Source organism: Microcaecilia unicolor, chromosome 5, assembly GCF_901765095.1.
Source record: "Microcaecilia unicolor chromosome 5, aMicUni1.1, whole genome shotgun sequence".
Taxonomy (NCBI): domain Eukaryota; kingdom Metazoa; phylum Chordata; class Amphibia; order Gymnophiona; family Siphonopidae; genus Microcaecilia; species Microcaecilia unicolor.
This window is the reverse complement of record NC_044035.1, coordinates 82,524,293-82,537,954: the sequence shown is the minus strand read 5'-3', so window position 1 is coordinate 82,537,954 and position 13,662 is coordinate 82,524,293. Positions and strand designations below refer to the sequence as shown.

The 13,662-nt window shown below is 44.3% G+C and overlaps 1 protein-coding gene across 1 annotated transcript in view; it reads left to right on the top strand.

Annotated features, from left to right (window-relative positions):
• Positions 1–13,662, top strand: part of RPP30 (ribonuclease P/MRP subunit p30) — a 66,832-nt gene that overhangs the window by 13,438 nt on the left and 39,732 nt on the right. Inside the window, exons 3-4 of the mRNA XM_030204821.1 lie at positions 3,075–3,131; positions 5,316–5,390. Of these exons, the coding sequence (XP_030060681.1) occupies positions 3,075–3,131; positions 5,316–5,390 (132 nt within the window). The remainder of the gene's footprint in view (positions 1–3,074; positions 3,132–5,315; positions 5,391–13,662) is intronic.

The following is a 13,662-nucleotide window of genomic DNA, read 5'->3' as shown; positions in this document are numbered from 1 at the left end:
GGGAAAAATCCACAATTCCAGGAATAACATGTATAGAATGTTTGTATGTTTGGGAAGCTGCCAGGTGCCCTTGACCTGGATTGGCCACTGTCGAGGACAGGATACTGGGCTTGATGGGCCTTTGGTCTTTTCCCAGTATGGCATTACTTATGTACTTATATTTATGTTCTGTTTGTATCTCGCCATGGATAAATGGTTTAGAAAAAACAATTCTAATATAACTGGAAGTCTGTTTTCTCTGCCACTGGCTGCTGTTTGGTGAGCCTAACCCACAGGAATCGAGTAAAGGAAATTTAGCAGATAAAAACAAATTTTGCCTTCCCCATCAAGTGTCTGTATTCTTCTCCTCCCACACAGGCAACACAAAATGTCCATCATCTCCCTGCCACTGTTCCCTCTAAACTGAGCAGGCGTTTGCTTGATTTTACTTATTTATTTCCATGCTTGATATACTGCAGATAGTCCATTAGGAGACTGTGCGGTTTACAGTATAAAACTAATTAGGGGGAAACACAAGGAAGGTGGCAGACTAGGAGGAGGAGCCAAAAGATTCAGTAAACAGATGGGTTTTGAGGAGAGCTTTGAATTTGGGGTATGAGGGTTCCAAAAGGAGGTGACGTGGCAAAGAATTCCACAGGGAAGTGCCTAGGTAACTGAAACTGGTCTCACGGGAGATAGGTGAAAAGAGGGAAGAGAAGGATTAGGGGAGCAGGGAGGAAAACTTAAAAATTTGTTGATGGTATGTTACTACTTATTCGTGCCATTGTTTGATGCAACTATGTACCATTGTGTTGGGACCCATCAATAAAAAACGTTGAAACATAAGGCAGTCAGCTACAAGCTACGTAAGTACATAAGTATTGCCATACTGGGAAAGACCAAAGGTCCATCGAGCCCAGCATCCTGTTTCCAACAGTGGCCAATCCAGGTCGCAAATACCCGGCAATATCCCCAAAATGTACAAAACATTTTATACTGCTTATCCCAGAAATAGTGGATTTTCCCCAAGTCCATTTAATAGCTGTGTGAAGTTGCCTCTAAACCTAAGACTTGCTTTGCTGTACCTGTGAGGTAACAGGATTCAGTACTTGATTAATAAAAGAGATTTTTGTTCATGTAAAAAAAAAAAAAAAGAGGGAAGAGAAGGGATAGTAAGCATGTTACCACTGGAAGAGCGCAGAGAATAAAAAGAAATGTAGGGGATAAGTAAAGAGGCGAGGTAAGCTGGAGCAAGCGGAAGGCATGACTTAGACTAGACAAAGTAGCTTAAACTTAATAAGAGCATTGCTGCCAGTGGGGGCGGGGGTGATGCTTAAATGTTGCGTTTTCAATAGCTAGGGGCAGGTATGTTCCCTGGAGTCCTGCAGAGTTTGCCTGTCCCTGACTATTGAAAATGTGATAGTGAAACAGCACCCCCTACTGGCAGGACCATAGGTGGAGGACTCCCACTCAGAGGAAGCAGTGCTCCCTGCTCCAGGCCCCTCCATCACTGAAGCTGCTCAGGAGCAACAGGGAGAATTCAGGAATTGCTGAGCATTCCCCAGAATTTACCTTCTTGATGGATCTCAGCAGCTGCAATGACATAGGCCTCCTTATAACCACATCTGTCTGCGTTTTTGGCACCACGGGATCAAGCAGCACATGAGTATTTTGCCCTTGGTTACTGCTAATCACTCTAACTGCCTGCTTCTGTGGTATCTGGTATATTTCAGTCTCTGCTGTATTATCTTGGTGAACTATGTAATTAAATACGAAATTATCCATACACGTAATTTCCTGCATTGTAATATGTTTTTTTTTTGTTCTGACCTGAAGTTTTATTGGATAAAATGGGAACAGTTTGTAACATTTTGAATTTAGTGAAGGCTTTTATTTTTATAAATTCATGTTGTTGGGGTAATTTACAAAGGGACTTTGGTGGGGGTAAATATGCATTTTCCCACAGAAAAGAAGCCCTTTGAAAATTTGCCCCCTGCTGTGGGGAAAAAAGGATGGTGCTGGGGCAATGCCAGCACTGTCTCAGCAAAATAAAGCATGAAGAGTACTTTTTTTTACCCATGGTCCCAATCAGGAAAGGGATTTTCAAAGGAAATCTTTTCAGGGTATTGGTTATGCTATACTTGCGTGCCTGCAAACTACAAACCTCTCTGTATGGAAATTCATTTACCTTGATCAAATCCTTTCTGCAGCAAAATATAAGTTGTTCATACACGTTTTAACAATTAAGAGGCCCTTTTACAACACCGCGGTAGAGCTGCCATGGCATTGTTATGCGCCAAATTGGGAATACTGCTGGGCTACCACAGGGACCTGGCAATAGTTCCCATCCTCAGTGCGCCCCCATTTCCAGCATACCAGAAATAATTTTTATTTTTATAGCGCTGGGGTTTACCTGGCAGTAATCACTGCCCAGTTACCGCCAGGTTAGCGCAAGAGCACTGTTGCCTAAATAACTGGCAGTAAAGGCTCAGCCCAGAAATGGCAGCACCAATGCCTGTAATTATCACATGGCCATTTTTTTTTTCATTTGCCGAAAACAACTTTTTACCCGCTGTGGTAAAAGGGGACCTTAGCACGCAGCAAATCAATGCGCTGAAGCCACCGCAGGCTCCCTTTTACCGCAGCTTGGTAAAAGGGGCCCTAAATCAAGCAAACATGAATCAACTTGAAAATGGATCTAGAAAACTAAAAAGAAAAAGAAATGAATGGGAAAACTTCCCTTTAACTAGAAATTAATTTACATTATTTAGTCCATGGTATAGAGGGGTCAGAAGTAGTCAAAGAAAACGTATTTCAGAATAATTGGGAAGATGTAACTTCTGTGGAGATGTAATGTGGTTTGCTTTAATTATAAATATGAAACTTTGAAAACCTATGGATATGTGTGTATCTGTATACAATGTGGAAGTGCAAAATTCCATGATGTAATAGTTGTATCCAAAGTATTTGCACGTCTTGCAGGAACGTTTGCCTCATGTTTTTATTTGTTTTTCTCTAAAATGTAAATGACCAGATTTATCCAGTATTCTAGCTGAGTCTGTTGAACTAACTTTGCATATTTTGTTCTTGTTCAGGAAATTGACAAACCAGTATGTCCTTCAGAACTGTTTCCATCTTTACCTATTGTGCAGGTATGTCTGGAATGGTTGGCTTGGATATGTCCTGTGCAATTAAAATGTTAGGAAAGTGATCAGTGTTAATAGAATGGAGATGAACAGAATTTGGCCAAGAGTGAGTCCAAAAACCTACCAAGATTCATATAACTAAAGGTTTCACTGCTCCATTAAAATATACCCAAATGTATTCACATCAACCTGTCCAATCCAGTGGTTTGTCTGGCTAGGCCAGTGGTATTCACTTGATAGTCTTAAGGGCCACAAACATATCAGGTTTTTCTCAGATCAATATCCATGACTGAAAGTCCAAACCATGTGCAGCCCTCAAAGACCACAAGTGAATACCACTATGGTAGATGACACAAAAGTTAATTTATTATCAAAGCATTCACTCTGTTGTCTTCCATTGGATATTTATTACCAAAAGAAAGTATCTAGCCGATATTCAAAATGATTAAAGCAGGCAGGAGAGGCTTCTGCCCACTTAAATCCCTTGTCTGTGACTAACCACTGATTAACTGGTTAGTGCTGGTGAGTGTTCACAGTTAGCCCCTGCGCTGAAACTGGCAAACTTGTGGACATTCTGGAGGCAGAGTTGGTACTTATATGGTTAAGTGCCAATATTCAGCCCTTGACCGCATAAGATAACTGCTTAAATTGGGCCACATAAATAGCGAAAGAAGAGCGGAACTTGGGGGCGATTGTGTCCGAAGACCTTAAGATAGCAAAGCAGGAAGAAAAGGCAACAAAGCCGGAAGGATGCTTGGGTGCATAAGGAGAGGGATGACCAGCTCCTTTAAGCGGTTCAGCCTATGCAGTCATGGGCTGAATATTTCACTTAACCACATAAGCTTTAGCTGCCAACCTAAAACTGGATATTCAATGCTGGTGCCTGGACGTGGTCTGGCATCGAATATCCAGGAATACAACTGGTGGCAGACATAAAAACGCTGACTGCGACCGGCTGAATATCAGCTCGTATGTATCTAAGCCATGGGTAGCCCTAACCAGATGAGCTATGATGAGATGTTGTAGCTGATCAGTCTTTTGATTTCTTAAGCTACACGCTTAATTTTCCGGGGATTACGGCTTTTAAAACAAACTAAATTTCAGGGTGAAGGCACATATCAAGTGAGTGATTATTTTGAAAGTGTCAAAAGAAACACAAGAATGAGAAGAACTGCATTGGAACCCTGGTAAAGGTTTTTCTTATAGTTTTGAGAAATCCTTAATATGGGAACAGTCAACAGTGGCAAGTGATAGCTCTCTGAAGATTGGAAATGTTGGCTACCTACTGATGAATGCTAAAGGCCAGTGGCGTAGCTAATTGGTTCTGGGGCCCCCCGATCCCAACCCCCGCCACCTGAAGCGTTTGTCCCGCGCTGGTCTCGCACTTGCCTCCTCTCCTGTTTCCAGTAGCACTGTGCATGCTTTCATTTTAATGAAACTGAGCATGCTCGTGCATGCTCAGTTTCATTAAAACGAGCGTGCAGTGCACAGCGCTTAAAACAGGAGAGGAAGCAAGTGCAAGACCAGTGCGGGACAGATAAATGCTTCAGCTGGCGGGAGTTGGGATTGGTGGCCCCCCATAGCTACGCCACTGGTCTAGTATATGTATTTTTCCTGATCCATCGTGCTCTATGCAGAAGAGACACCAAGAATTCCTAGTACTTAGGTCCAGCAAAGGTACCTTGCAGCGGAAGCGGGGGGGGGGGGGGGGGGGGGGGGGGGGGGGGGGTGGCAGCAGCAGCAGGAGGGTCGGAAGCGATGGGGGAGGTGGGCTAAAATGTGCCCCCCCCCCTTTGGGCTCTGGACCCCCCTTCCACCAAGGTCTGGCTACACCCCTGCTAAAGGCCAATATAATTTTTATGAATTCAGTTGATCGCTGATTTCTGTCTCAATGACTCTGAAGACTGATAATATGTAGACACTTGTTGATTAAAAACTTGATTGCTGCTGGCTACTAGGGTAACAGATACCTGCTGCTCTTGAATGAACACTTTTAACCAAATGGTGGTATAGCAAAAATGGTGGGGAAAAGATTCTAAGCAGCAAGTGAATAGTTTTTAAAATTTAGAATGGAAGGATATGCAGGGATTTTTCTACCTTTCTAGATGAGACATCAAAAACCAAACTGTTAATCAGAAATCTATTTAACCTTGCATGTTTCTCATTTTTGGTGATTTATTTTACTTATAGGGGAAATCCAAACCAATTAAGGTAGTGACCAGATTAACACTTATTACATCTGATCCATCTCATTGCAATGTGTTGGTAAGTTTAATTTTGTTAGATTGCTATTATGCATTGTCTGTTTTTTATTTGCTTTTATTTTCCTCTACACATTTCTCCTAACGGTTCCCTTAAAAGCATAATCGCCATTACGCGATAACCTTGCTAGCGCCCGTTTCATTTGTGTGAGAAGCGGGCCTTTTTTACTAGTTTCTACATAATGGGCCATTGTGCTTTCAGCATTTACAAGTGGAACACGGAGCTGAAAGATAAACTTTGTTACAGCTTCAAGAATCAAGCTCTCCATTCGACATTGGTCTTTTTATACTTTTTATATAAAAACGTCTTCTAATGTTACTTTTCTATTCTATAGGAAAGTAGCATTAAAAGTTTTTGTACAAAAGTATAAAAAGACCAGTGTCGAATGGAGTGCATGACTCTTGAAGCTGTAATTTATCATTCAGCTTCGTGTTGCCCTATTGAGGTCTGTTTACTTCCTAGTTTTGAACTTGAAATATAAAGATTGAATTGGACTCTGGTGTATATTTAAGACACTTGTATTGCCATCGCTAGAGTTTGGATTATCATTGCCATATTGTGGAAAGTTCAGTATTTACAAGTGCATCACTCCTTAGAAACATAGAATCCTGACGGCAGATAAGGACCAAATGGCCCATCCAGTTTGCCCTTCCTCAGTAACCAGTTGCTCCTTTTTTTTTCTAAGGGATCCCACGTGCCTTTCCCACGCTTTCTTAAATTCTGACACAGTCCTCATCTCCATGACCTTCACCGGGAGGCCATTCCACGCATCCACCACCTTTCCATATGATAGTATTTTCTTAGATTCCTCCTAAGCCTATTTCCTCTTAATTTCATCCTATGCCCTCTCATTCCAGAGTTTTCCTTCATTTGGAAAAGGCTCCCCTCCTGTACATTAACACCACTGAGGTATTTAAACGTCTTCATCATATCCCCTTTCTCCCGCCTCTCTTCCAGCGTATACGTGTTTAGGTCCTTAACCTGTACCTATATGTTTTATGACAGAGACCGTTTAACAATTTGGTAGCCACTCTCTGGACCGACTTCATCCTGTTTATATCTTTCAGTAGGTGCGGTCTCCAGAATTGCATGCAGTACTCCACATGAGGCCTCACCAGAGGCTTATACAAGGACACTATAACCTCTTACTCCAGGCTCCGCTCATTCTGCCTTGCTTCACCCTATGCCTGGAACAATCTTCCTTTACCCATACGCCATGCCCCCTCCCTACCCATCTTCAAATCTCTGCTTAAAACTCACCTCTTCTATGCTGCCTTCGGCGCCTAACCGCTCTAGATAGACAGAATGCCCCTATCTATCCACTCTATCAGATTAACTGTTCACTCGTCCTCTAGATTGTTCACTTGTCTTTAGATTGTTCTCTTGTCTTTTAGATTGTAAGCTCTTTGAGCAGGGACCGTCCTTCTATGTCTAAATTGTACAGCGCTGCGTAACCCTAGTAGCGCTTTAGAAATGCTAGTTATTATTATATTATTATTTTTCCATTACGTTCATTTCCACTATTCCAGGACGCGTGGGTAGTTATGTCCATCGACCAACAGGTGGAGATAGAAAATACAGAACTGACCACCACTACATAGCTCCCTGCTAGCAGCTCAGCTCCTCAGTATCTTCTATCTCCAGCAGGTGGATGGACAGACTTCCTCTGTCTGGTTCTGAGGCCTTGCTCCTGGTCCAGTTGGTCAACTGGTTCCCAGTTGAGCAGAGTGAGCAGTTGAGCACACATACCTGGTGGTTCTGGGACCCTGTCGTGCCTTCCCCCTGGGGTGTTCTGCGCCTTTTCCCTGTTTTCCCTCTGTGTGAGAGCCTACTCAGCAACCAGTCTGCTCAGAAGATGAGGAGTCGCAGGCAACACAGTGAGTCTGGCAGGCCAGTGCTGCTGCTGTGCTCTGCTCTGAAAGGGGGGGGGGGGGGGGGGGGGGGGGGGGCGGGGGTGACTGTGTCCCCGGGTAGCGTGGACCCAGGGTGGTGGGTCCTTTCTGCTGTGCTTCAGGCCTTGGGAAATCAATGGAAGCATTGATAAAACCATGGAGGAAGTGGAGGAGCAGTTTAATGATTAGATCAGTGGAGTGAGAACCAGGGGAGCCTGGTTGAAATCTCACAACTGCTCCTTGAGGTCTTTGGCAGATACAAACAGATTGTAATTCCTCCGAAGACAGAAAACTGCCTTATCTACCTGAATGTAAAAAAAAAAAAAAAAAAAAAAGATATTTTTGCTGGTTTGTGCTGTGCTCTGGTTTAAAAAAAAAAAAGCGAGTATGTAGCGCGGTGCGCCACATGTTTTACCGCGCAACGGCAGTCTCTGGCCATGGCAACCCCCGCTTAGTGTGTGACCTGCTGCCTGTCTTGCAGTGAGCGGTGTTCCTCCTTGGGCCGCTGCACGCTGTGCAGTCCAGTTCCCAAGTGGAGGAGCTGATTTGGGGCTCGCACATACAGGGCGCGCTCGGTCACAGTAGCACGTTTCTTTCGGCTCTGGTCCCCGGTGCAGGGCCTTGGTGCTTCGCCTCAGAAGGAGGCGGGAATGGTGGCCATTTTGGTTTTTTTCGGCAGAAGCGAAGCCCCTGCGCAGGCAGCTGTGTAGGTGGGGGGGGGGCCCTTCGGGGGGGGGGGGGGGGCCTGGGTCAGTCTGCTCCACTGGGCCTTGGGCTGGTGCTAGGAGCCTTTTCTCCAGCAGGCCTGGCAGCTCCGGGGAGAGAGAGGAGATGGGGATCTCCCTGCCTGTTCCCAGGGGATTGTGACTGCTGCCCCGTGGAGACTTAGTCTCAGATTTCACTGCAGTTGGGCTGCTAGGAGGAGGCCCTCTGATTTCAGAGGCACTTGCAGTGCTCCCTTGGGGAGTTTCCAGAAGGTAGTCAGGCGGCTAGCCTTATGAAGAGCCTCAGGGGACCGTCCAGGGTATTTCTCTATTCACCTGGACATTAGGGTCCTGCTTGCCGCAAGGTGCAGTGCATCTGACACAGGCCTACAGGTTGGGAGGACTGTGGCCCGTCCTTTTTCTCCGGTGCCAAAAGGAGGAGATGTTCCCTTACCTAAGTTGGACTTGGTGTCTGCAGTCACTTAGAGTACTACCCTCCCGGTGGTTGGCGGCCTTGCCTTGATGGATCTGCTAGATAGGAAGCCCAAACGGGCTTTTCAGCACACCTTGAAGTAACTGCTTTGGAGCTGCAGGCTTCTATTTGTAGCCCTTTGGTGGCACAGTCCTGTTTGCAGTGACATCAGCAGTCCTTTTTCCCGGGGCAGTCCCGGGCTGCCTGGATGGAGGCGGGCTTAGCCTATTTGATGGCCACTGTGTATGTCAGTTTTTCAGCCATAGGCATGTCTTTGACGCTCTCTGCGAGGCGTCAGTTCTGGCTGCGGGCATGGGTGGCCGTTGCCACTTCAAAGGCCTGCGTTGTCAGGTTACCCTTTTGAGACACATTTCTTTTTGGGAATGACCTCAGCAGTTTGGTTCAGGAGCTGGGTGAGCAGGCCCCAGCGTCTTCCTGAAGACGTTCCTTGTTCCTCTGCTTGCCTTGTGGGCTCAGCAGGTGCCCTGTTTCATGACAGCTCCTTGTGTAGGTCTGGTTGTCAGACCTTTGGCCAGAGTGCTCAGTTTCGAACCCAGCAATCTTCCTTCCAAGGGACGGAGAGCCGGCAGGGCACTCAGAGTGAGTGGCTGCGGTCTCCCGGCAATCCCAATATAGCCAGGCCGAATGGTCCCTCCAGGCCTACAGGGGGCCGCAAAAATCCAAATACATCAATTCTAGCACCCCTCCCACGTCACCCAGTAAAAGAAATCAATCAGTTGCGTTTAGTGAAGCCATGCTGCGTTGGGTCCTGCAGTCCATTCGAGAAACCTCACAGTCCTCCACTTTAGATGTGTTTCCATTAGTTTACTCATCACTGAGTTCAGACTGATAGGTCTGTTATTCCCAACCTCCTCCCACTTCTATGCAGAGGGACCACATTCGCCCTTCTCCAGTCCTCTGGGACCACTCCAGACTCTAAGGAGGCATTGAAGAGGTCAGACAGCAGAGCCACCATAACATCTCCAAGTTTCTTGAATACCCTCGGATGTATTCCAACAAGCCCCATTACTTTCTCTACTTTTAGTTTAGCTGGCTCCTCACGAATACAGTCTTCTAAGAATCGGTCCTTGTCTACCACACATCCATCCCTCTTAGCATTTGTTTTCATCCGTGAACACAGAACAGAAATAATTGTTAAACAGTTCAGCTTTATCTTTATTGGCTTCTACATATTTCTCCCCCTTATCTTTGAGCCTCTCAGTGCTATTTTGGCACTTCCTCCTGTCACTTATACATCTGAAAAACATCTTGTCCCCCACTTTTACTGTATCAGCTATCTTTTCTTCCATTTGACTCTTCGCTTTCCTGACAGCTTTTCCAGCTTCTCTTAGCTTTTCAAGGTATTTTTGCCTGTCTTCCTCTTTCTGAGTCCTCTTGTAACTTGTGAAGGCTAATCTTCTTTTCCTTACCTTTTGAGCTACTGTGTTCGAGAACCATTGCGCCTTCTTTTCCTCTTATGTAATTTTCTAACATAAAGGTTAGTCGACTTTACAATAGCTCCTTTCGGTTTCGTCCATTACTTTTCTTCTTCCTTCAGCTGTTCCCATTCAACCAACTCTTACTTGAGAAATTCCCCCATCTTGGAAAAGTTAGTTCTTTTGAAATCTAGGACCTTCAATCTCGAATAAGCCCTCTCCCCTGTTGTCTTAATATTGAACCATACCTTTTGGTGATCACTAGATGCCAAATGATCTCCTACCGTAACATCAGAAACGATGTTCTTGTTTGTAAGCATGAGGTCTAGAATAGCTCCATCCCACGTCAGTTTCGTCACCCACTGCTGAAACAATTTTTCCTGTGGAGATTCAAGATCCCTTTGTTTCTAGTTGACCCCGCAGCATGGACTCCCCAATCGATGTCCGGCATATTAAAATATCCATATCAGTAGTACTTCCCCTTTCCTAGCTATCTTGTGGATATCTTTAATTAAGTCTCTGTCCATTTCTTCTCTGGCGGTGACCTGTATATTACACCAATGTAAATACATTTTCCTTTCCCTCTTACCAGATTAACCCACAGTGCTTCTTCCTTACCCCATGCGTCCTGCAGTTCTGTCACTTTGGTATTATTCTTGGCATATAATGCCACTCCACCCTTTTTTCCTACCCTGTTCTTCCTGAATAGATTATAGCCAGGTATTAACTATATCCCAGTCATGGTTCTCCTTGAACCACATTTCCGTGACCTCCACTATATTTGTCAGCTTCCATCGTTGCAGCCTCTAGATCTAGGCATTTATTTACCACACACTATGGGCATTAGTATATAAGGCTCTCCAGATGTTATCCATTTTTTCCCTTTCTATAGGAATATTTGATGTCGTACCTTCCTGAGGATTGTTAATGACTTTGGGGCTTTTCTCACCCATCCCCAGCAGATTTAGTTTAAAGCTGCCTTTTAGTACTTTAGCCAGTCTGTTACTGAAGATACTATGTCCCTTTCTTGAAAGATGGACACACTGGCCACTCAGTAGCTCTTGGAAAATCATCCCATGGCAAGGAAACCAAAGCGCTTGTGTCAGCACCATCCACGCAGCCACACATTTAGCTCCAGGATGCGAGATTCCCTCATTCGGCCATTTTCTTCGACAGGAAGAATCAATGAGAACACCACCTGTGCACCTAGGTGCTTTTACCTTCTGACCCAGAGCCATAAAGTCACGTTTGATATGTTCAGTAGGATACCTAGCAGTATCATTTGTGTCCACATGGATTAGCAGCATAGGATAGTGGTCAGTAGGTTTGATGAGTCTAGGCAATCTTTCTGCCACATCTTGAATCTTTTTACCTGGTAGACAGCATACCTCCCTGGACATCATGTTTGGTCAGCAGATGGGCACCACAATACCCCACAGAAGAGAATCACCGACCACCACTACCTTTCACTTATTATTGGCCACCGATCTGGCTTCCTTGAGATCTTTGTTCATTGTTTTTCCTGTTCCCAAGTTTTCAATTCTTCTACCTCCAGGGCTGTGAACCAATTCTTCAGTTCAACAGAAGATAGAGTGGGGGGGGGGGGGTGATTTTGCAGGATTTACCGAATGAATTTCTGGTTGTCACAGATGTTTCTTAGTCTTGCCACCTCCTCTCTTAGTTCATGTACTTCTTTCATGAGGGATTCAATGTGCATCTATCGCATGAAACAAAAATCTTGTCTTGGGCCAAGCATTCAGTCTACACAGAGGCAGGAGCTGTAATGAGAGCTACAGCTTTAAGGGCATGATGTTTCTTTGCCATACTACAATTGTAGGAGCTATCTGTACCTGTGGATAAAAATAAGTGAAGAGGCCTTCCAAAGTCCCAACCCTGTTTTTTTCCTTCACCTGTTCTGTAAGTTACTGGAAGCAGGTAGTTTAATTGTAAACTCTATATAGAGTATAGAAAAGAGTATGACTTCTTGCCCCCTTTTAAAGTGGGCAAAGTTAAAAGCCTGTTTAAGGGTAAGAGAAGGTAAATTGATATCCTTCATAGCCTAGTGGTTAGTTCAGTGATCCTAGGGAACTGAGTTTGATTCCCACTGCAGCTCCTTGTGACTCTGGGCAAGTCATTTAACCCTCCATTGCCCCTGGTACAAAAGTACTTGAATATATGTAAACCGCTTTGAATGTAGTTGCAAAAACCTCAGAAAGGCAGTATATCAAGTCCCATTTCCCTTTCCTTTTCCCTTTCTTTTAAAGATATATAAAGAGTAATACACCAGTGTTTGTTAAAAAGAGATCTTTTAAATCTAAAATAAGAGGAGCACCTGGTGCAAAGCAGAAAGCTGGAGAGCTACTGCAATCAGAGATGATTGCCTTTTCAGAAATAGCTTCAATTTGGATATAGTTAATTCAGTTTGGAAATAGACAGTGGATCCAGATTCTTGAAGTCAAATTACACTCAACATTTACCTGCTTTCAGTTTAAATGTCTTTTTCTAAGTTCATATAAATTTAAGCAAGGTGTACTAAAGGGATTTTTTTTTTCTGTGTTCTATGGTTTTAAAAAATGCTTGATATAATTACGTGACAGGTTTTGTTGTTGTATTATTTGGGGAGGGGTATTTGGGGTTCTTTTGGGTGGGGTGGTCAGGGGTGGGGATAATTAGCTCGAAAAATAATTGCAACCATCGCATCTGTATGCCTGAAAATCCAAGTGCATATAAGCCATAGAATTGAGGCTTTTGGCAGCATTCTACAACAGAAATATCTCGGAAAATTCATTGTTAAAACCTTACCATTTATATAATTGCTGCTTCTGTGGATATTTTTTTTTCATCTTTAGGATAATAAAAGGGCATTTCATGTTGAAGAGCCGCTTTGACAGCCTTTTTAGATGTTGTCATGCAGCTGGATGCTGAGTAATATGCTTTGATAAGTCATAAAAATTCTATTATAAGAAAAACTGGTTTAGAGCAGCCAAACAATCACACAGGGTTCAACTGGTTGTCAGTCACAGCTTGTTTTCCAGTACCACAGATCTTTCCTGCTGGTGCTATCTTCCCTGCATCAGAGGGAAAAGAAAACTAATGATAATGAGACACAAATGCCATAGAACTACCCAGACACAATTAACCAGTCCTGCAGAGATATTTGAAAGCCAGATAGCCAGGCTTTTAAGGATTACTTTGTAACAAGTGAAATGGAAATTAAAACAAGTGTGAATACCTACTCAGGGCTTGTTTCTCAGTCTGTACACATTGCGGTCTAGGTGAATAAGGCTGTTAGTCAAGGGGCTGTGCACATATTTGAGTTCCCAAAAGACGAGCAGGAAGAGAAGTGGATGTTTCCTCTCTGCTGCTGCCACTCCCTGTAGTAGTTTTGTGTAGAAGTCGCCTTCAGCCCCACCACTCCTGTTCTTCCATGGGCTTGAGGGTAAAGGGAAAGATGCCTAGGAAACGCACGTTTTCAGCTTAACACGTCATTTTCAGGCCTAATCTGGTGGCTGAGGGACAGTGATTCACACTGCAATCTGAAAGGGCCCGGTGCAATTTCCACATCCCAGATAAGTTGGGGATACTTCATAGTGTTCACAACCCCCGGGTAAAGGGTGTTGTGCCTATTAAAAGTAACACTTGGTGTCCAGGTTAGGCCATATGATATACGGTTTGGAAAGGAGCCCTTAAAATAAGGGAAGAATCTGAGCAATTGTGAATGAAGCCTCATAGTACCAGAATCCCAGCCCTGACTCCTGTTGATCTGGGCAA